The 24,682-nt window shown below is 34.9% G+C and overlaps 2 protein-coding genes and 1 long non-coding RNA gene across 6 annotated transcripts in view; 2 read left to right on the plus strand and 1 right to left on the minus strand.

Moving 5' to 3' along the window:
* The window catches only part of LOC127851829 (importin subunit alpha-7-like), a 29,341-nt gene extending 26,168 nt beyond the window's left edge, over positions 1-3,173 (minus strand). Inside the window, exon 1 of the mRNA XM_052385758.1 lies at positions 3,018-3,173. The gene's annotated coding sequence lies outside the window, so the exon portion shown is untranslated. The remainder of the gene's footprint in view (positions 1-3,017) is intronic.
* On the plus strand, positions 200-2,662 carry LOC127851867 (uncharacterized). 2 transcript variants are annotated; one of them, XR_008035995.1, is made up of 5 exons: positions 200-510; positions 954-1,025; positions 1,221-1,315; positions 1,935-2,016; positions 2,308-2,662. It is a non-coding gene; the product is annotated as an uncharacterized LOC127851867 (long non-coding RNA). The 2 variants fall into 2 exon arrangements; XR_008035996.1 differs by lacking the exon at positions 200-510 and adding an exon at positions 569-612.
* LOC127851856 (protein MIX23-like) lies at positions 3,171-24,403 on the plus strand. Of its 3 annotated transcripts, XR_008035987.1 has the most exons (6): positions 3,171-3,325; positions 9,845-9,970; positions 14,560-14,706; positions 16,808-16,867; positions 19,894-23,549; positions 23,695-24,403. XR_008035987.1 is itself a non-coding variant. In XM_052385810.1 (5 exons), the coding sequence occupies exons 1-5, from the start codon at positions 3,260-3,262 to the stop codon at positions 19,933-19,935; spliced, it is 441 nt and encodes a 146-aa protein (XP_052241770.1). In that variant the 5' UTR covers positions 3,171-3,259; the 3' UTR covers positions 19,936-24,403. The 3 variants fall into 3 exon arrangements, 2 of the variants coding, with proteins under 2 accessions (XP_052241770.1, XP_052241771.1); XM_052385810.1 differs by having other exon boundaries at positions 19,894-24,403; XM_052385811.1 differs by having other exon boundaries at positions 16,817-16,867; positions 19,894-24,403.
* The last annotated feature ends 279 nt before the right edge of the window (positions 24,404-24,682 follow it).

Below are 24,682 nucleotides of genomic sequence, written 5' to 3' on the forward strand. Positions count from 1 at the left end.
GAACTTGGCCTAGATATCAACTAGATGCAACTGCTGACCAAGTTTGGTGAAGATCGGATGAATACAATTTGAATTAGAGTCCGGACAAAGTGATGCCTTCCGCCCGCCGCCCGCCGCCCGCCCGCCGCCCGCCCGCCGCCCGCCCGCCGCCAAGGGGTTTCACATAATACGTCCCGTATTTTATACGGGCGTATAAAAATTCGAAGGCCAATATTTTGCAGAAAGAAGGCAGATTCACTTGAAATTTAGCTTTTAATAAATCAATTATTGTGTTTTTTAATAAATCCTAACCATTTGAATCAGGTATATGCGCGTGAAATAATATATATTTATTTATTTCCAACACCACTATATCTGTGCAGTAGAGTTACTCCCCTTTGCGCAGAATTATTACATTGTTGTTACGGTGAATTCGGGAGCGATCTTTTGAGCAGTTTTACGGATATCGGTACGATAAACACAGTATTTGTTTGGAAGGAAGAGAAATCGTCTCATCTGGTATCGATGCAGGTATGAATTCATTTAAATCACCTAAATTATTGTGTTAATTATGTCAAAGAAAATCTGTTCCAGATCGTACCCGCGCCATGTCGTACCGGACTTGTAACAAATGTAACATGTAACTTCTGTGATTGATCATAATCATAAACTTAAAAGCTAAGTAACGTTATTAGTTTTAAGTTGATTATACATTTAGGGAGCATTATATTTCACACACCATCTCATTATTTGTTTTGTTAACGTGTTAAAACTGCTATTATTAATTTCAGTTCTTATTTCATTTACATGATTAATATACAAAAAATAAATGGATATTATTATATATAAAGGTTAGGTTCTAGAATTAACCTTTGCAAAATTGAGAATGCAATGCTAAGACTCGGTTATTATGTGTCGCAGGTTTTGTGCATACCGGTATTGAAATTTTATTTTATTTATTTTATATTTTATAGAGAACATGACTGACAAAGATCGACAGTGATTATGATTGGAGTTCACAAATACATGAGCACAGTTACATTGTGGTAAGTAACATTTTAAGCAGTTGCATGTTGAAGACATTGACTTTGATGGTTAACAATTATATCCTGAATTTAAACTTAATTATTTAATAATACAGAATATACACATGCCCCTACTGTAAGAAATAATATTATTGTGGGAAATGTAACTTGTAAGTATGATGACAAAAATATGTTTATGTCTGTTCATTTGCATAGATATCGGACTCTGACGAGACACAACCACCTTCACCTTTCGTTAACAGGAATATTCCAGTGAAAGACCAGTTGTTCAACAGCCTTTTTTACAAACAGTATGTGTGACTGCATCTTATTATTAATTTTAATATTACCGGTACTATTAAAATTAAATTGGAAGTTACTTCATTTGGCAAAGGAATTCCAGTTATTTTATCATATGGCGCTACATTAAAAAGATTACTTAAATGGATGAAATATTAAATGCCCTTACAATTGGCTAATTTTGATATCCGAATGATTTTTTAGCAAACTTTGAAAAAAAGAAACATTGAATCAGTAAAAGCTTGACGTTGTAGAAAACATTTTCGGTTAAATGTTCTGTTCTTTCAGTTTGTCAGTATCACTTAATTAATATTTGCATGCAGTGCACAATTATATTTCAGCATCTTTGGAGTTCCTTTCATGAAGAAAACAAGCTCTTAATTAATGTATCGACAATTATTTAAATCCAAGAAGTTGTTTAAAGATATTGAGCTGTTACATGCATTCGCATATTATGAGTTTGAAACTTCTTACAGTAATTTTTTTTTTTTTATTATTTTATTATATGTTTATCTTTTTTTGAATAGGTGTGTGTTGAACTATTCTAACAAACAGTGTTTCTGTTTCATCTTACAAAAGTATATAATATTTAATATAGCATTAATAAGTAATGGATTGTCGTTCTTTCAGAATTCCTGGTGCTGCCATTCCTAATCAACTGACATATCAGAATTCTGGATAAGAATTCAGATTACTGGCTGCATATTCAAACGTAAGTGTTTTTCCTGTTCAATTTAACTGCTAGTTCATAAATAAAATTTTGTTTAAGAGAAAAAATATTTCTTTGACAATTTTCTTAAATACCAGGTTGTATCACATTTGTATTGGGTGGGTGGGGCAGTTGTACATGTTTTGGATAATGTTGTTTTTTTAAATACTAACCAAACAAGTTTTTGTTTTTTCAACATTTATTCTTGTTTTGTTGTAAATTATTTCAACTGTGATATTGAATCACATGCAAATTTGCAATTTAGAAAAATCAACTTTTTATTGTCTATTTCAGGAATTTTTGGGTCCTTCGTTTGGTGGGGGGTAACGTGTTTCAGACCAGAATCCTGCCTGACCATCCAATTGCAAGGACATCTAACATAGCTGAAATGTATCTGTAATGAATTATTAAAAGTTTGGATAAAAAATGTGTTCTTAAATCATTATTTGAAACAAATTATACACCCAGGTTGACTTTTTTGAAAAAAATGATAAATTACAATTTTTACACAAGGGATTTTTCAATGTTTCCGCATTCACTAACATTACTTTAGGCAATGTAAGATAGACAAACCATACATATTTGGAAATGGTTTACTAATATCTATCAGAAAATGTATAATTTTACTGGGTTTATGTCAATTTTCAAAATCAGTGGTTATTGCTACAATAGGCACATGTCATACATGAATGATAAAGGACTGGATGGTATAATATTCATAAAGGTTTTATCGTTTTGGTTGCAATATTTCAACTCTCAGGTTTATAACCCAAAGCCATCACAACAAAAGTTATCAAAGGTTCTGGTAGTGTGCCTAGCTGTTGGCAGTGTTGCAGATGAAGTGTCATTTTATGTGAAGCTGAACATGTGACGAACTGACAACCGGAGACCACGCCAAAACAGGACTAAACATCTCGACATAATGAGCTTGGAATAACGCCTCATGTAAATCACATTTTAAAACAATAATCTGGATAAGAATATAAACGCCTTGTCTCATATACCTTTTTAGAAAATTGAAGTAGAATCGCTCGATTATGATCCACACTATTTTCTGGAGACTTCCTGTATCAAGTGCGCATGCTCGAGAAAGGCAAAATAATTGATAAATAAATACGTTTTAAATAAAAACATATATTTAGGCAACAATTGGTTAAGGTTTGAACCAAAAATACACTGATTTCAATTCATGTTCAAATAAATTCAATGTGACGTAAACGTAAAATGTTCGGGATCTCAAATCAAGATGGCAGCGCCCACTGACGTTAATGCGAATGACTTATGTCCTTGTGACGACATTTTGAGATTTAACGTAAGGATTTCGTTGTGTCATTGCATGGGATATATACAAAATTTACTGATTTATATTTTTGCGTCACAACACGCTTTTTTTAAAAACCTTTTCAGCAAATAAATGACGTTAATTGAATACCGTGCAAATCGGTGTTGATGACAAATGGACTACTCGTGCATTTAGTCCTATTTTCATGTAATTAATCATTAATTTATTACATATATGAACAATTAAGCATCATTTAAAAATCCAGGTGTACATTTAAGAAAATTATCACACTAATTTAATGTGATAATTTGCGAAAATATATTTTATTTCTATAATTTTAGATGCTGATTTTGTTATATAATAGCAAAGTTTTGCAACTAATGAAAAGTTAAACACACAGTATTTGAAAGATATACACAATAAATGAATACTGATATTTACTGTTAAGAGAAAAAAATGTCTTAGAACTTCAGTGGTACAAATAAATTGCCTTCAAATCTGGCCCTTAAAAATTTCTGTCAGTTACATTTAGTTGGTTATCCAATCCAATGCCCTTCAGAGCTCTCTGTGTCTATACAATGGTCAAAATGCTTAAACAAAGCCCTAATTATTAGCCTAGCAAAGATTCAACAGTTTTCTACAATATACATGTAAATGAAAAATCCATTTAAGGCTTTTATTGTCAAAGTTACCAGATGGGATTTCTTAAAACCTTGTTGTCAAACGCAAGATATCAACACATTTCTGAGAAGATAAGATTCACCATCTTTAAAAGGAGAATGTTATTTAGCAAAAAACCTTTGGACTTAGCCAAAATGAACTTTTTATTGTATTTTATAATTTCCAATCATAGACACTAGTCATGGTTCTCATTCTGATGTAAATCAGTAACATACTATTTTGGGTTTGGTCATGCCTGTACTGGTTATCTTATCCGTAGAGATAGAAGAAGAGGAACTACTCTTCCTAAACACATTGAAAATAACCAATGATGCAAAACTTGATTATTTTATAGCTAGAATGAAACATTAATTGTTTGATAGTTATTTTTCATGTTAAGAAACGTAATCTAGATCTGTATTGAAAATTGAATGCAATATAAATAGTGTCAAATTTAAATGTACTACCTGCTATAAGTGTCATCATGTTAATTCAAAAACTGTTTTTGGTTTAGCATATAAAGTCATATTATGTTAATATTTTTCATCTTGATGTACAGTCTGTCTTTGTGAGTGTTAATATAAAGGACTGATATTGCTTTAAACACAGATTCAAACTGAAAAAGTGCCATGGAATCATCACATTATGAATACTCAGTCAGATAAACTGTAACTCCAATATAACGCGCTTTGTTATAAAGCTGTGTCCGATATAACGCGGGGGGTGCTTGGATCCTGTTTTTTCTCCAACCTTCCATTTCTGATTCAAATCCATGTTAGGCGACTTCATGCATTTTCAGAAAATTTAAAGTTGGCGGCGATCACATCGTGATTGCTTTATTCAACTGTCCGTTTAACCGGTTTTCATTGCTTGGAAGTTAAACGACACCAACAGCTTATTGGTGTTAATCTGTTGTGTAATGTCAATAAAGGTGTGAAAAACTCGCGTGTCAGTGTTTATTACTTTATTAGTCCCCTATCAGTTTCACGGGAGGGGACTTAATGGTTTTGTCTCTGTCCGTCCGTCACACTTTTCTGGATCCTGCGATAACTTTAAAAGTTCTGAATATTTTTCATGAAACTTGGAACATGGATAGATGGCAATATGGACATTATGTACGCCAGTTCATTTTGTTCCTACGTCAAAAATTGTGGTTGCTATGGCAACAAATAGACTAGAAATAGTGCTGAAAATGGTGTTTTTTTCTGGATCCTGCGATAACTTTTAAAGTTCTTAATATTTTTTCACGAAACTTGGAACATGGATAGATGGCAATGTGGACATTATGCACGTCATTTCATTTTGTTCCTACGTCAAAAATTGAGGTTGCTATGGCAACAAATAGACTAGAAATAGTGCTGATAATGGTATTTTTTCTGGATCCTGCAATAACTTTAAAAGTTCTTAATATTTTTTCATGAAACTTGGAACATGGATAGACTGCAATATGGATATTATGTTCATCATTTCATTTTGTTCCTACGTCAAAAATTGTGGTTGCTATGGCAACAAATAGACTAGAAATAGTGCTGAAAATGGTGTGTTTTTCTGGATCCTGAGATAACTTTAAAAGTTCTTAATATTTTTTCATGAAACTTGCAACATGGATAGATGGCAATATTGAAATTATGCACGTCATTTCATTTTGTTCCTTCGTCAAAAATTGTGGTTACTATGGCAATAAATAGACTAGAAATAGTGCTGAAGATGGTGTGTTTTTCTGGAGCCTGCATAACTTTAAAAGTTCCTAATATTTTTTCATGAAACTTGGAACATGGATAGATGGCAATATGGACATTATGCACGTCATTTCATTTTGTTCCTATGTCAAAAATTGTGGTTGCTATGGAAAAAAAAAATTCTTAAAATGGTGAAATTTCTGACAATGGTGGAGCCGGTAGGGGACTTTTATTGCTTGGCAATAGTATTGTTATTCCTATCAGAGCGGTTCGGTGCGCTAATTTCAATAAGGTAATTGCAAGCGGAATAATTATCAAATTAAAGTTGTTCAAAACGATTAAAACATTTGATATGATTGCAGTTTGTCTTTATTTAGGCCACGACTTTTATATTTCTTGGTTTACAAAACCGCCGACCCTAATTTTTGGAAAATGGGAAAAAAAATAAAATCGGAAAATCGTCTTTTTTTAAAATATTTTATTCCCGACCGCACTGCAAAACGAGCGAAACGAGAAAAAAACGATCCGGTTTGAGTACGGTTGCGAATAAAATCAAGTAAGTACAATCAACGATTGGTTCACATATATTCAATTGCAGAGATCGGGATATTTTTCAATGTGACACATTATGTACCAGTCCTTTTATGGGCACTTCTCAAAATTTATTTCGGGTAAAAATTACAGACAATAAGAAAATCAGCGTCAGTCAAATGTCGACCCCATCAAAATTTATTTCCGTGTCTGTGACGCAACTATATTGTTTAACATGTTAATTATATTAAACAAACCCGATAGTATTTGATAATTAGTATAAATAATCCAATAAAACACTGCCATTATTTACGATATATGTGTTTAGGAATTTTGTAAACACGTCCGCCATAGTTTATAGGAACTGTACAGAAAGTTTGGAAATCGGAACAAATCGGTATATCTCGGAAAATCATTGATAAATGTATTTGTCGTTTCAACGCTTTGGGCCGAGTAATTTCGGCAAATCGGAACTCAACTTGTGTAAAACACTAGCTCAATTAACCGTTAAACTCCGCCGCCGTTCTCTGCAAAAGATTCGAAGGCGGAGCTATGCACGTGCTTTTATTAAATTGGAGGATTGCAATTGAGAACCAAACACACAATTGATTCGGCATGTTGATTGCTAGACAAAGGAAGCCAATTTTTCGGCGCGAAATTTGTCGCTTTATTGCTTCCGACAGAATGCGGCTTTCCTTTGATGACGTCAAACTGTCAATTCACACAGACTGCACATTTTCGGAAGACTTTAACCGACTCCTTGTTTACAATTCCAGTAAAAAAAAAACACTTGCTAACATTAAACTTTGGATTAAATTATCAAAATAAAGCAAAAGCGAAGTTGACAAATATGATTAAATTAATTCGCGTCAGTTCAAATAAGACGTTTTGCGTTGTAAATCAACGAGTTTTCATGACAACAACAACTTTGACAAACATTACCGCGACGACGCATGGATCGATCTACCTCGATTTTTTTTTCATGTACGATCTCATAAGTCGAGTAAGAGCAAACACATACCGGGTAATTTGTGTATGAGTAGTTTATCTTATATAAGATTTATGCAACGGGCATCGCATTGCGTAATGGTGCGCATCCAATTATGGAAATGAAGCGCAGTTTTTCGTTTTAATGGGAGAAGAACGCATGTCATGTAATGCAGTGTTTAAAATTGCCTGATGTTACATAATGTGCTGTTAGGACTCATTTTATTTGAAGATATAGATGTGTTTCATTGCATAATTTGATTTTTTGTCTCTGTGTTTAAGGTTATAAAAGATATGTTGTCTTTGTTCTGATGTTATTAGTATTAACTTTTTTTTCAAATGATGTTTTTTTTTTTTTTTTTTTTTCGACCGCCCGATGGACCATTTTCAAAATAAGTTTTGTAAACCAATAAAAAAAAAAGTCGTGGCCTTAAGGAGCGGCTGTGAAATATACTGCGCACAGTAATTATAAAACAAGTTATTCTGACATTTCATTATCATTCTAGTATTACGACATTTAATCTTTCAGTACATCTACAAGCAATTAATAATATAATCCAGACAATTTATTTACATGCTAACACAGTTTAATTGTTAACAGAGATTCACTTTCATTTTTGCCCGGTATCAGAAAGTCTCCGGGAAGCACGGTTTTCACATGACTGCGTATGACGCTATAAAGCATTTCTTTGTACATGTATCGTATTGCATTCAATCTAAATTTAAATTTGCTCGTCCAATGAAAGCGTCCTATCATGCACTGTACTCTTTACACTTCTGAAAAATGGCGTATGCATTATGGTTGTGTTTATGAAATTCTTAAACATATTTATCATCTTAAATGTTCAAGATTATGTTTTTGTAAGTGATGTAATTTTATTGGATTATCAGATAAATGTGTACATTAGAAAAGTGGTATGTATACTGTTATCGATAAGATTTGGTGTTTTATTATATGCATAATATTGGGGAATGACAACACAGCATGGCAATAAACAGGACCTATATTATAGGCTATACTATACGTGTTTTTATAGCTCCCTGCAATAAAAGCTCAAAATCTTATTATGCTGTCCATTTATAACGCGGTCGCATGGCTTGGACCCCGTCATCCGCCTTATATTGGAGTTACAGTGTACAGAGGAACTCTAAACCCAGCAATAATAATCAGTGTTAATTATGTATCCTGGTTAGATGATGCTTAAAAGCGAGTATACACAATATTATCACTTTTTTCAAAATAGATGAAAAGTTAAAAAATACAAATCTAAAATAAAAGTTAAGATGAAATACACATGTACAATGTACATAAAACTCCTTCAAGTGCACTTTTTGGGAAATCCCTATCAGTCTGTGCAGATTTGTTCATAGACAATACATAGACTCCATATTCAGGGCCCTCAATCTGTCAAATCCACGGCCGAAATTCGGTCGCATTCCCCCCCTGAAAAGTATACTTTTTTCCCCTTTTTGGGGGAAAAATTCCCCCTAAAATATTTTTTTTTTTTTTTTTTAAATTTTTTATAGATAGATGTGTCTCATGATTATTATATCTCAATTCTATTTTAATTTAATCTTGTCAAACATACTAAATTATGAAAAAAGCAATGAATATAGTGCAAACATGTACAAATGTTATAATTAGAGAGTAAGTAAAAAATCCCCCCCAAAAGCGAAACGCCGCAAAAATTCCCCCTGCTATGGGTAGCGACTCGCTTCTCCTAAAATGGATTGAGGGCCCTGATATATCTTTTGCTGCAAACGTAGGGAAAAGTGTGCCAGTATCGAGGTCAATATGTTCATGGCAAATTTCTTAAGTAAGACAAATTTGATTATGGTACCATATCAAGATTGCTACTCCTTTACCACTTAGAAACGTATTTTGACACATTTGTAGTCCCATAGAACGTTAACCTTAATTGAAGACCTTTCTTACTAGATTCAAGTTTTAAGGCTTCATTTACAACCCTAAAATACTGATGAGCAGCAAACAGCATAAAACCTGAACAGACTGCGAGTCACTTGCAGGCTGTTCTGGTTTTATGCTGTTTGCACAAAGCTATTTTCACTTCTAAGTGGTAAATTGTTAATTGATTTCATATTACATTTTTTGAAAATATATCATACATCATACTTCAGCAGAAAGTTTCATTATTTGGCGGTAATAAATCACTCTGATAGAAGAACAGAAACTGGTTGCATGAGCCTAATATGCATTTAATCATGCCATAACTAGCATGCTTTTTATTGAAATTTAGTTTTTATTCGTGCAAACATTACTTATTGCACATAAGGTTCCACATTTGACAGCACTAGAATTCAAAACTGCACATATATTTAACACATGTACAGGACTCACTGCATGATGCCCATTTGGAATGGCACTGTAGAAAATTGTGATAATTAAAGAATAAATCACTTGAAGAGCCTTTAAACCTCCATGCGTTAAATACCATATTTCAGTGAAAGTTTGCTATTACTATAGCTTTTACTATTAGCCTTATTTCTGACTTTCAAAAGTTCTTTCCTAAGAAATTACTGGTTGATATGTACCCGTGGTTTGATAACAAAAATAATAATTATGTATCAAACTTCAAAGTGTCCTTAAAAAAAAGATCTGTTGTTCCAAATTGGGTTCATGATCCTTTTAGTTTATGATGTCGATGAATGATTTTTATTTTTAAATTTATAGAAAGCTCTACAGAACTTCAGACAGAGTGATGACCGGTTTATCTACAAGCTAAACTCAATGCTACCTACACAGTCTTTCAAGGAACGAGTGAATCCAAAAAAGGAATGTGAACAACTCTTTCATCAGGTATGGCATGTGTTCACTGGTGTTATTGTTTCCGTACTTTATTTCCTACTGAGTTCCTTTATATGCCCCTAAAGGTTCCGCACTATCCTTAACACTGGCACTATTTTTTTCATTCCACATTTTTTAGTTTCGGCTTTCTATCTCAACCATTTTTCATTTAATCATCATCAAACTTTTCAAAAATATATATTAGCATAAAATACAGACAAAGTTTAATAACCAGCCAAAATACATTAAGCACTTTGGAGATCCTTGATGATTGCCCCTTGTGAATTTTTGTACTTACATGTAGATGTTGTGCAGAGCGTATCTAAACAATAAAGTAGGTGTCAACTTGAAAATGGTAGGTATATCTTGGTCAAGGGATATGCAGGGCACAAGAAACATAGATCATTCTCCTTTATTTGTAGAGTTTATGCCTTTTGTTATTTTTTCTTTGTATTTTTTCCAGAGCATATCTTTATAACATAAACAGACATCAACCTGAAACTTTATTGGCAAATAGATCTTATTTAAGAGATATGCTGCAGTCTACACAAACATATTTCTTGATCCTCTATTTGAAGAGTTATTGCCCATTGTTTTTTTTTCTTTAATCGTGTCTGGAATGTGGCTTGAAAACTAAAAAAGGTATTAACGTTAAACTTGATTGGCTGGTAAATCTCAGTAATAAATACAGGATATTTGTTCATGTCAGTGTAAGATCATTTGTTATTTCACGAGTGATCATAGAAAATATATTTTCTCGAGTGTCGCAGCCACGAGTGACAATATTATTTTTCTATGATCGAGAGTTCTGTTTCTTTTATGCCCCTTTTCAAGTAAATAATTAACAGCTGATTCCCTTTCGCTGAAAAATACCCTTTCTCGAAGTTTCTCCCGTGGCGTGCCTCAAAACATTTCAAAACACAAAATGACGTCATAAGTGTGACGAAATGATGTCATTATACCAGTGAAATTCTCCAGTTAAACTCTTTTACAATGTAAATAACGGTGAAAAAGTATAAAATAAAAATATAATTTGTTGGATTTGGTGGAATGTTGATTTTAATTCACTTGTGATCATATATAAAAAATTATTTATGATAATCTAAAAATAGAAAAAGAAGTTCCAAAAATGTGTTCTTTTCACCGGTGAAATTAACAATTTGTTCTTTTCACTGCTGTTATTTTACTGCAGAAATGTCATATTTTATCATTAGGTATGAAAGAAATGGTATTCCTCTTTGTTAATTTGTGTTCTTAATTAATGTCAGAAGCTTATCTTGAAGGATTAAAGAGGTATGACCTAAAAAATAAATGGTAGGTAGATCTTATTATGGTACTGTGCCTTACACAAGAACTTAAATAATGCTGCCATGTTTTTAGAGTAATTTCCCTTTGTATAATTAGCTACAGTGAGCACAAAGAGGTCAAGGTGAGGTATTGTGGTCACCCTATGTTAACTGTCTGTCGTCATGCTTTTTCATCTTTTTGCTGATTCTTGAGGCAACATTTGTCATCCAATCTTGATGAAACTTGGTTTGAATGTTTATCTTCACAATATCTTGGCCAAGATCAAATATGGCTGTCTGGCATGCATAAAAAAGTAGGCAATCAGGTCAAATTAAAAAAAATGTCTTACTATTATATAGACGCTACATTTATTCAATCTTGCTGAAGCTTAGTCAGAATGTTTAGTTGACATTATGTATGCTTATTATCCCCACGCTTTTCTGAGAAAAAGTGGGGATATTGTTTTGATGTGCGTCTGTCCGTCCGTCCTGGCCACCTGCTCCTCCTACACTATTAGCACTAGAACCTTGAAACTTACATACATGGTAGCTATGAGCACATGTGCGATGGTGACAGAGACGGAATTTTTATCTGACCCCTGGGTCAAAAGTTTTTGGGGTTGGGGCGGGGCCGGGTCAGAGATTTTCACTCATTTTTTATGTTATTTTACATGAACTTCTTCATTTCTGCACCGATTTACTTCAAATTGATACTGAGCCTCACTTATGACAATAAGGTCAATCTCAACTATGCATGGCCCCATTACTAACCCTGGGGCGCCCTGGCCACATAGGCCACGCCAACCCAAAATTGCCTTTTGCTATAATTTCTTCATTTCTACACCGATTCACTTCAAATTGATACTGAATCTCTCTTATGACAATACGGTCAATCTCAGCTATGCATGTCCCCATTACCAACCCTAGGGCATCCCGCCCACATAGGCCACGCCCACCCAAAATTGCCATTTACTATAATTTCTTCATTTCTACACAGATTCACTTCAAATTGATACTGAACTTCTCTTATGACAATACGGTCAATCTCAGCTATGCATGGCCCCATTACCAACCATGGGGCGCCCCGCACACATAGGCCACGCCCACATAGGCCACGCCCAACCAAAATTGCCTTTTACTATAATTTCTTCATTTCTACACCGATTCACTTCAAATTCATACTGAACCTCTCTTATGACAATACAGTTAATCTCAACTATGCATGGCCCCATTACCAACCCTGGGGCGCCCCGCCCACATAGGCCACGCCCACCCAAAATTGCCTTTTACTATAATTTTTTCATTTCTACACCAATTCACTTCAAATTGATACTGTACCTCTTTTATGACAATACGGTCAATCTCAACTATGCATGGCGCCATTTTTACCATGGGGCGCCCCGCCCACATAGGCCACGCCCACCCAAAATTGCCTTTTACTATAATTTCTTCATTTCTACACTGATTTACTTCAAAATGATACTGAACATCTCTTATGACAATACGGTCAATCTCAACTATGTAAAACCCATTACCAACCCTGGGGGGCCCCGCCCATAATAGGCCACACCCACCCAAAATTGTCTTTTACTATAATTTCTTCATTTCTACACCGATTCACTTCTAATTGATTCTGAACTTTTCTTATGACAATACGGTCAATCTCAACTATGTATGGCCCCATTACCAACCCTGGGGCGCCCCGCCCATAATAGGACACACCTACATAGGCCACGCTCACCCAAAATTGCCTTTTACTATAATTTCTTCATTTGTTCACCGATTCACTTCAAATTGATACTGAACCTCTCTTATGACAATACAGTTAGTCTCAACTATGCATTGCCCCATTACCAACCCTGGGGCGCCCTGTCCACATAGCCACGCCCACCCAAAATTGCCTTTTACTATAATGTCTTCATTTCTACACCGATTCACTTCAAATTGATACTGAACCTCTTTTATGACAATACAGTCAATCTCAACTATGCATGGCTATTACCAACCCTGGGGCGCCTGGCCCACATAGGCCACACCCACCCAAAATTGCCTTTTACTATAATTTCTTCATTTCTACACCGATTTACTTCAAATTGATACTGAACATCTCTTATGACAATGCGGTCAATCTCAACTATGTATGGCCCCTTTGCCAACCCTGGGGCGCCCCGCCCATAATAGGCCACACCCACCCAAAATTTTCTTTTACTATAATTTCTTCATTTCTACACCGATTCACTTCTAATTGATACTGAAATTTTCTTATGACAATACGGTCAATCTCAACTATGCATGGACCCATTACCAACCATGGGGCGCCCCTGGGTCAAACATGCGGTGTGGGGATACGCATCGGCCTCTGCCGCGCCATTTCTAGTTTTGAATATGATTCCTGTTATTAATTACTCAAACTTGATGATACTTGGGAAGAATGTTTATCTTGACAATATCTTGGACAATTTCAAATCTGGATCAAAATCATGAAAAATAGGAAATCTGGCCATATCTTATGAAGACATGTATGTTTTTGCCACTGTTTATGCCACATTCATGACACAACCTTGATGAAACTAGGGGAGACTGGTTATCTTCACAAGGTATAGACCATGTTTTAATATGGGTCAAGTGGGATAAAAATATGGGCACAAGGTCAAGTCTGAGACAGTATAGGGCCATGATGACCCTCTTGTTTGTATTTCATTGTGTCTGTTGTTTACCTTGAAACTTGAAAGAGGTTTTATTTTGAGACAAGATTGGTAGGTAGATCTTATTGCGGGTATGCACAGTGAACAAGAACTATAACACTTGCTCCAACAATTGTTGAAATATTGCCCTTTGTTAATTTTGTGTACTTTATTTTTTGTTCATATGAAGACTGTCCACCCAACACTCATGTATATATGTTTAATAATATTAAGTTGCATCAGAGTATAATGGACAAATGTCTTGTTTTGTTTTGAATCATATTTACTACAAGACTATTGTCAGATTTGTTGGTGGGTTTGTAATATATATTATCTCCAACCACTAACAGTCAGGTTTAGGAGGAAAAAAGGAATTTGCTTCGATGTTTAAATATGCTTTATAGGGAAAAACTGACTCAATTATTTTGTGTATTGAAAACAAAAGAATTAATATATTTTTAAGTTATAATGTTTTTTTATACATTTTATATTATCTCATTGTGTCTATATACTGTCATTGATGTTGCTGATTAACAATATCCAACTGTTATAGGGTATTTCCTAGGGTTGAGAATAGATACTATTCATCTCCTGGAATTAAATAATATTTATTGATGCTTTGTCATTTTAGATGGTTGCAGATTATAACAGCAGGGAAAGATCTATACAGAGGTGTATAGGACTTAAGAAGGCAGAAATACATGAACTTTTACAGAAACAGGCAGCTAACAAAGATGATACCTCCATAAAACGGGACCTGAATACTGCCACTCTTCTGGTACCAAACTACGCTTTCTCATAGTTATATGGTTTTATCAGGTGATATTGTGGGACCAAGGAAAGAAAATGAAAATGTTCATTTCCTCAGAATACGTTAATCTTTAATTTTCCACTGAGAAAGTAAAATATGTATAATGTTTAAGTGATTCTTGTAGTTGTATTACTAGTACATAGTCATATACAAGATCTATTTTGGTTGTTTGTTATGTTTACAGTATACACTGTAACTCCAATACATGTATAACGCTCTCTGTGATAGTGCTGAATCCAAAATAACGCCGGGGTGCTTGGATCCCGTTTTTTCTCCAACCTTCCATTTCTGATTCAAATCCATGCTAAGCGACTTAATGTATTTTCAGAAAATTCAAAGATGGTGGCAATCACAGCTTGATTTCTTTATCTGTCCGTTGAACTGATTTTAATTGATTAGAGGTTAAACGAAACTCACCAGCTAATTGGTGTTAATCTGTTGTGTAATGTCAATAAAGGTGTGAAAAACTCGCGAGTCAGTGTTTATTACATGTCTCCCCTATCAGAGCGGTTCATTGTATAAACTATGGCTGTGTTATCGTTTATTACATGCTATACATGCTTGATAAATAAAACGATCTTTGTGTATGTTTAATGTTTCAGTATGTGTACGAAAAATAAATTAAATAATCATGACGATTTATTTACATGCTAACGCAGTATACTTGTTAACAGAGATTCACTTTAATTTTTGCCCATTATCAGAAAGTCCCTGGGAAGCATGTTTTTTTACATGACGCGTATGACGCAATAAAACATTTCTTTGTACATGCATCGTATTGCATTCAATCTAAATTTAAATTCGCTCATCCAATGAAAGCTCTGCATCAATACAGTACTCTTCCTATCTATCTGCAACACTCTCTTGTCCCCACTATATCTCCTGTACCCTTTGATGGATGTTCATGAAACTTGCCACAAATGTAAAGTGCACTGATGCACCAAGAAGTCAGTAATTTTGGCTCAAGGTCAAATGGTACTTCAAGGTAAAAGGGTTAAGTCTACATAGTCATGTCTGCACTATATGTTCTTTACCCTTTGAAGGATTTTCATGAAACTTCTCTGCAATGTTCAGTTCATTGAGAGGGTGTGCATAAGGCATGAGTCTCTCATGCTGGCATAAGGTGACGGTTATACTTCAAGGTCAAAAGTTTGAATCTCAATTTTTGTGTATGCTAAATATCTCCTCTATGTACTATAGTGTTGAAGAATTGTCTTCACATTGGTAACATGTTAAGGGCATTTAAGCAATGTTGCACAAGTCATAAGTGAGGTACGCCAACTCAAGGTATATGTCATACTTACAGGTTGAAAAATTGAGCTCAATTTCTCCTGCATCCTTTGAAGGTTTTTAATTATTTACAATGATAATGTCATTGAAACAAGTTGGAGAAGGCTAGATTTAGTCATGCTGGCTCAAGGTCATGGTCACACTTCAAAGTCATTATTTTTATTTAAATGATTCATGTCTCCTATTCGTATTAAAGGATTTTCATTAAAAGTTAATCCCATTCTCAAAATGTTCAGAAGTTACAGTCAAGGTTATCACTTCAATGTCAATCAAATCTTTTTGCGAGATATTGTTTTTTTCTTCTTCATATTCAGATCTGTGTTGTTTAGAAGGGAAATAGCTAGAGTTAAATACAAGGGTGCTTTGCACTGATCCATTTTAGTTCCTTTATCTGCCCCTCCGGAATGTTCAACACAGAAAATCTGAAGTCTTCTGAAATTAAATATATCTGTTCAAATACTCAATAACTAAGGATTATACTATGAATAAACACCTTAATTACAGATCATAAACAGAGAAATTCCTTAAATTGTGCAAAATATAAGGAAATGTCAACTATCTGATACGACTTTACATCCATCTCAGCAGCACCCTTTACCTTTTGTGATCTATGATATCTTGCTTAGTTTAGTGTACTGCAGTTATCTGTATTGTCACAGAATCAAAATCTCTCTCAAATAACTTAGGTACTTATAAATGAATCAATAATATTTCTATTCTTTATGTCAAAAATTTAGTGCAAAAAAATGATTTTGGTCTTCCCACAATTTAATTGCAGATAAAACAGTTTCAGAAAGAATTGCCTCAGGAACTGATACTACGAGATAGGAGTTTCAAGGTATGCAGCAGTTGTTTCCCTTTAATTTGTATTTCAATGTGATAGAAGTTAAGAAGCAGTTGTTACCCTTTAATTTGTATTTGATTATCTTTCTAATTAAGAGTAGATGTAGCTGTAGTACTTCGAATTTTATGCCCCTGAAGGAGGGCATATAGTGATCGTCTGTCTGTCTGTCTGTCTTTCCGTCACCCTTTGCGTTTAGGTTTGTGTTTAGGTTTTGAAAAATACTCATAACTTCTATGTCACTTCAGATAACAACTTGATATTTGGCATGCATGTGTATCTCATGGAGCTACACATTTTGAGTGGTGAAAGGTCAAGGTCCTCCTTCAAGGTCAAAGGTCAAAAAACAAATCCAAGGGAAGTTATAAGCTTCAAAGGGAGATAATTATCCGTACCTGCCAAATGATAAAACAAACATTAGTAAATCAAATGGCGCTGAGGGGGCATTGTGTTTCTGACAAAAACATCTCTTGTAATTTTTATGCCCCCGAAGGAGGGCATATAGTGATTGGACCGTCCGTCTGTCTTTCCGTCACACTTTGCGTTTAGGTTTCTGCGTTTAGGTTTCAAAAATGCTCATAACTTCAATGTCCCTTCAGGTAGCAACTTGATATTTGGCATGCATGTGTATCTCGTGAAGCTGCACATTTTGAGTGGTGAAAGGTCAAGGTCATCATTCAAGGTCAAAGGTTGAAAAAAAAACACAAATCCAAGGGCAGTAATAAGCTTCAAAGGGAGATAATTATCTGTACCTGCCAAATGATACAAAAAAATTAATAAATCAAAGCGGCGCAGAAGGGGCATTGTGTTTCTGACAAACACATCTCTTGTTATGTGTTGTCTTAAGAAGTGGTAGAAGTAGAGCAGCTTATCACCTTGATGATAAAACATTACCATGAAGAACAAATATTGAATTAATAAGAAACTATGAATCAATATAAATTGATATGAATTAATGTGAAGCTGTCTGCACAGGCAGGTCTAAGACGGCTCTTTCTGCTGGTTTTATTTGGTATTTTCTGTTTGCAAGTCTTTTCTTGACATTAATCAACTGTAGACTTAAAGTAGGTTTTTTGGTCCAGTATAGTGGGCTTATGAATCAATAACTTAATGTTGTCTTAATTGATATTGATCAACTGTTCCTTTATGAAAGTATGGTTGAGAAATAAGTTACTACTTTGCGTTATTGATCAATTAATATATTTGTCCTTGAGAGGATTTGGAGTGCCGAAGCATAGGTTTGAATTAAACCACATTAGCCTGAGTGTTAAACAGGCGAGCATCAGAGTGACCTGGAGTTTTTTTTTATCTATGATAATAATTTGAGCTGTGCTCTGAGAAAACAGGGCTAAATGCATGTGTCTGAAGTATTGTCCCAGATAAGAAGGGGCTTAATGCATGTGTCTGAAGTATTGTCCTAGATAAGAAGGGGCTTAATGCATGTGTCTGAAGTATTGTCCCAGATAAGAAGGGGCTTAATGCATGTGTCTGAAGTATTGTCCCAGATAAGAAGGGGCTTAATGCATGTGTCTGAAGTATTGTCCTAGATAAGAAGGGGCTTAATGCATGTGTCTGAAGTATTGTCCTAGATAAGAAGGGGCTTAATGCATGTGTCTGAAGTATTGTCCTAGATAAGAAGGGGCTTAATGCATGTGTCTGCAGTATTGTCCCAGATAAGAAGGGGCTTAATGCATGTGTCTGAAGTATTGTCCTAGATAAGAAGGGGCTTAATGCATGTGTCTGAAGTATTGTCCTAGATAAGAAGGGGCTTAATGCATGTGTCTGCAGTATTGTCCCAGATAAGAAGGGGCTTAATGCATGTGTCTGAAGTATTGTCCCAGATAAGAAGGGGCTTAATGCATGTGTCTGCAGTATTGTCCTAGATAAGAAGGGGCTTAATGCATGTGTCTGAAGTATTGTCCCAGATAAGAAGGGGCTTAATGCATGTGTCTGAAGTATTGTCCTAGATAAGAAGGGGCTTAATGCATGTGTCTGAAGTATTGTCCTAGATAAGAAGGGGCTTAATGCATGTGTCTGAAGTATTGTCCTAGATAAGAAGGGGCTTAATGCATGTGTCTGAAGTATTGTCCTAGATAAGAAGGGGCTTAATGCATGTGTCTGAAGTATTGTCCTAGATAAGAAGGGGCTTAATGCATGTGTCTGAAGTATTGTCCTAGATAAGAAGGGGCTTAATGCATGTGTCTGCAGTATTGTCCTAGATAAGAAGGGGCTTAATGCATGTGTCTGAAGTATTGTCCCAGATAAGAAGGGGCTTAATGCATGTGTCTGAAGTATTGTCCTAGATAAGAAGGGGCTTAATGCATGTGTCTGAAGTATTGTCCCAGATAAGAAGGGGCTTAATGCATGTGTCTGAAGTATTGTCCCAGATAAGAAGGGGCTTAATGCATGTGTCTGAAGTATTGTCCCAGATAAGAAGGGGCTTAATGCATGTGTCTGAAGTATTGTCCAAGATAAGAAGGGGCTTAATGCATGTGTCTGAAGTATTGTCCCAGATAAGAAGGGGCTTAATGCATGTGTCTGCAGTATTGTCCTAGATAAGAAGGGGCTTAATGCATGTGTCTGAAGTATTGTCCCAGATAAGAAGGGGCTTAATGCATGTGTCTGAAGTATTGTCCCAGATAAGAAGGGGCTTAATGCATGTGTCTGAAGTATTGTCCTAGATAAGAAGGGGCTTAATGCATGTGTCTGAAGTATTGTCCCAGATAAGAAGGGGCTTAATGCATGTGTCTGAAGTATTGTCCCAGATAAGAAGGGGCTTAATGCATGTGTCTGAAGTATTGTCCTAGATAAGAAGCTCAGGCGTATCAGAGACAACTCTTTTAGCTTTTGTGTAATGTTTTGTTTAAAGGAAGTCTCTTCTAAATGAAAATCCAGTCAAGACGGAAATTGTCATTGTTGATTTGCGGACTGCAAAGGCTAATCTGGAACTTGTGTATTTATCACTTTAAAATTGTTGGCTTCTTGTTAAAATTTTTAAGTTGATGTATGTTCTTATGTTTTAGTTGTTCTACGAAAAATGTGCAGACTTCTACCAGCCTTCATGACCATTCCTGTTATCTAGGTTTTCACAGAGACTTATTTTATTATCATATATGAGCCATGTCATGCAACAATTAGTCTTATGCCACATGAGATCTGCGTAGCTACATACCAGCCTAGGCTATCATGATGTCTGGGCAGGAGCTACCCTAGCTGCTTATGTGACACTCAGGTCTGGAGCTACGCCTGCAATATATGGCAAAAGACCCATTTTCGCATGACCCTGTCTAATAAAACATGCCAAATCAGACACATTAAATTGGTCTTAGTTTGACACAAATACTAGGGTTAAAAATTGGTTCCTAAGCCCATGTTTTTTGTTTAGTATTGTTTTACTTTGTATTCCCAAAATTGCTTGGAACCAATGCTGCATGAGATCATACAGAGTCTATACCGTATTCTGTCTTGTACAGATTCTCCTGTTCAACATTTGGTGACCATATTTTAAAAGGATGTTTTACTGCTTATATGTTTTAATTCAGAGCTCCAGATAAGGGCCGTACAGCCGTAAATACGCCTTTTTCATGAAGATTTACGCATTTATTTTTATAAACTGGACATACAATAACGGCATTAATATCCATTTTACGCATTCACAAAAAAATCTGGCCGTACCGATACATCTGCGCGGCGTGATTTGGTGGTCCCTAACCTAACAACGCTTTACGTTAATTTAAATTACCGAAAAGTTGTAGACTGGGTTCATATATTATTGTCTATTCTGTTGCATGATTTCCTGTAACTTGTAGATCCGTCAAAAACAATATGTCTGCGCGCAATAGAATTCCGGCTAAACCGAAAGCGGTTCAAACAACACTTTGTTGTCATAAAATGACTACATACGGTGTCGTCTAACCATCCTGACATTAAATCTGTAAACCCAGAAAAAGACATTGTCTCCCCGATATTAAACAATTTGATTGCATCGGTGGCTTAAAACGTTAGAAAACACGATGGGAAACGGATGAGACAGTGAAATAAGTGTTCATTTACTTAGCTTACTAGTTGGCTTGTGTTTTCTTGTCAAGAAAAATGAAGAAATAGTATTAGTCATGAGTTTTAATGTGTAGTTGTATTTGCATCATAATTCAGAATGGAAAACCTAATACAGTAACTGTTTAAGAAGCTACATATATTTATTATAATTGCTGCAAATGTTTCTGTAAAGTCAGTTACACACCCTTCAATATCCAAGAACACGGGTAGTACAGTACTACCTGTATTTTTAGCATAGGTGCTTGCACCTATGCTTAAGGTATATACCACATTTTGAAAATCCACATCGGTCGGTTAACCTTTCTGAAGCCTTACCTGATCAAAAATCAGACGAAATATCTATTTAATTTAGCATATGGTAATTCTTACAATTTTTTGGGGGGAAACGTTTTTCTAACGTTTTCTTCCAAGAATATTACTGACACCGTTTTTAGTGAATTTTTCTAAGACCGTTTTATGTCAAAAAATCTTCTTATAACCTAGAACAAATTTCGTTCGTAAAACAATTCTGTTCTTGTAGATAGTGACCTCACACCTAATTTAGATCTATATGGGATCCCAATTTCTATTTCCTTCGTTTACTGTTCTGTGAGAGGTCAAATGTTTACATAACTGAATTAATAAGGCCCTGGTTAAAGTATATGGAACATTTCATCGGTTAATTATAAATAGAAATTAAAACATATTCTCAGCAGGAAGTGGGGCATAAAGCACTTTTATTCTTTGAAAATGTGTAAAAAATGGCGGAGTACGATGAATGTTTTCTGATTTATGACATGGATTCTGACGTGCCTTTCTATGGATTTGATGAAGTAGAGTTTAAAAGTAAGAGATGTGTTAATTGAAGTTAAAATGTTTTACTTTGAGCCAGAAATTTACGTTACGAGTAGAGTTAACGGTTTAAATGTGGCATCGGATTTAATGGATTCGCGTGAATTCTGGACGAGTGCTGTGTCTGTAAAATATTAAATGGAAAGCTGTAAATGTATCAAGTCGGAAAAGAAAACGGATGGTTGCATAATGGTATGCGTGAAATAATGTAATTCTACGTATTTATTTTCATAGTTATGTCATTTTGTAACCATTCACATTCGTCACTATTTGGAATTCCCGTTTCTAAAAATAGAGCATTTTGTTAACAAGGGGGGCGACTCGTGATGTCAGCAATCGTTAAGGCTACAATATACTAAATAATCGAGTCATGAAGGGCTGTACTTTCTAAACAAGTCATCATATTTTCCTCGAAGGCATGTTGTACACTTTGTTCTGGTTTTATCGTTTGGAGATATTGATAGGGGAAGCATAGGTGTTCACTACTTAATCCCTGAAATAGGATAAAGTTGGAGATTAAAGTAAAAAATGGCACTGCAAAAGGTTACAATCCACTAGAAAACGGCCGAAAAAGGCGCAAAAACAGTCGATTTTGATTTGAGTCGAATTTGTTTTTGGTTTGAACATGACAAATCTTTTTTATTGCTTAAATCGATTCAGCTAAGAATGCCCGTCAAGAAAAGGTATGGTTATGGGGGTCTTTTTGTGCAAAATGTTGTATTTATTTTCGCTCAAAGTTGTCGCTTTTACATCGAAACATATAAGGAAACTATTTAGTATATTTTGACCTAAACATTTACTTCAGCAGCATCTTCCCTGTATCTTGCAACTATGCTTTCAGCGCCATCGACGCTCTCGTTTGATATGGTAGTACAGGTACTAATTGATTTTAAGCGTTACTCCTTTTCTTTCTGTCAGTGGCAGTACCGTTACTAATTTCACAAATCCTTATCTGGAGCTCTGGTTTTAATGATCAGATGTCTTTTTATAGTCTAAATATATGCATTCAACAGGAAATTATTTTGTTATACCATTTAAATGTGTATCAACTACTCATATTATTGTCTTATGCAAATTCAGGAAATAATTTTATTATATCATTGAAATGTGTAAGCTATCAGCTTATCATATTATTGTCTTGGGCACGTTGTTAAAATTGACATTTAATACTTCTAATTTCTCTATAATTAACTTGTTTAAATGATACTGTAAGTGTTATAATAATAGAAAAACACATAACAATTTGAATCAGTGTACATTAAACAAAGGTTCACAATTTACTTATATGGTTTTATTTAAATTTAAATCCTGCAAAATAAGCTGCCGGTAACTTGTAGACCATGTTTGGTTTGAGAATGTTGTGTTCACTTTACAAAAAATCATCATTTAATTGTGTACAGTGATTGTCAAAGAATTGAAAAAATGTCATGAAGTTCTAGATTACATAGAAAGTTTCTATGTTATATAGAATTTCATGACATTTTTTTTCAATTCTATTAGAAACGACTGCATCAGTCTATAATATGTTGGTGTTTTTACGATTCTAAGAATTCTAAGGTTGTTTCTTATAAGTCATCAATGGAATAAGATAAAACTGTGTTTGTTATATTTTGATGGTATATATGATTCTTTTGTATGTTAAAGATGTAAAAGGTTGATTGTTTTCTACTCCCATTATATTTTTATGCCCCCCTTCGAAGAAGAGGGGGTATATTGTTTTGCACATGTCCACCAGATGGTTTCTGGATGATAAGTCAAGAACGCTTAGGCCTAGGATCATGAAACTTCATAGGTACATTGATCATGACTGGCAGATGACCCCTATTGATTTTCAGGTCACTTGGTCAAAGGTCAAGGTCACAGTGACTCGAAATAGTAAAATGGTTTCCGGATGATAACTCAAGAATGCTTAGGCCTAGGATCATGAAACTTCATAGGTACATTGATCATGACTGGCAGATGACCCCTATTGATTTTCAGGTTAATAGTTCAACGGTCAAGGTCACAGTGACTCGAAACAATAAAATGGTTTCCTGATGATAAATCAAGAATGCTTACGCCTAGAATCATGAAACTTCATAGGTACATTGATAATGACTGGCAGATGACCCCTATCGATTTTCAGGTCAAAGGTCAAGGTCACAGTGACTCGAAATAGTATTTTGGTTTCCGGATGATAACTCGAGAATGCTTACGCCTAGGATCATAAAACTTCATAGGAACATTGATCATGACTGGCAGATGACCCCTAAAGATTTTCAGGTCACTAGGTCAAAGGTCAAGGTCACAGTGACTCGAAACAGTAAAATGGTTTCCTGATGATAACTCAAGAATAATTAGGCCTGGGATCATGAAACTTCATAGGTTCATTGATCATGACTGGCAGATGACCCCTATTGATTTTCAGGTCACTAGGTCAAAGGTCAAGGTCACAGTGACAAAAAACGTATTCACACAATGGCTGGCACTACAACTGACAGCCCATATGGGGGCATGCATGTTTTACAAACAGCCCTTGTTTACTGAAATGTTTTCATATAATTGGTCTAAACATATATGTACAATATATTTGAATGGATAGTATATTTGTGTATAGATTTATGCCAGGTACTTGTTAAGATGTAGATTAAAAAACAGTTGAATTAATGGCACTATGGTTGCGTTTTTTTATTTTGAAAGATTGATAAATGTTATACTACCGCCTTAATTGTCATGTAACAAAACTTTATATATCTATATCATTTAGGTTATGGTGTGCGTATCATATTGAAATCAAAAGAATGTTTATTTACAAACATAATTTTACAAAGTATACAAAGTATAGAAATGTAAAAGGTAACTAGTGGACAAAGATCCCTCCAACTCCATGTTTGTCCACGAATTTAAAGTTGACATTATTTAGCACCGAAATATAAACCCACTGGT

Source organism: Dreissena polymorpha, chromosome 11, assembly GCF_020536995.1.
Source record: "Dreissena polymorpha isolate Duluth1 chromosome 11, UMN_Dpol_1.0, whole genome shotgun sequence".
Taxonomy (NCBI): domain Eukaryota; kingdom Metazoa; phylum Mollusca; class Bivalvia; order Myida; family Dreissenidae; genus Dreissena; species Dreissena polymorpha.

Excerpts from the sequence above, each read along its gene's own strand:
- LOC127851856 (XM_052385810.1), top strand. The coding sequence starts at position 3,260 with ATGGCAGCGCCCACTGACGTTAATGCGAATGACTTATGTCCTTGTGAC. Across the intron at positions 9,971-14,559 it reads GTGAACAACTCTTTCATCAG|ATGGTTGCAGATTATAACAG; the intron begins GTATGGCATGTG and ends TTGTCATTTTAG. Across the intron at positions 14,707-16,807 it reads TGAATACTGCCACTCTTCTG|ATAAAACAGTTTCAGAAAGA; the intron begins GTACCAAACTAC and ends ATTTAATTGCAG.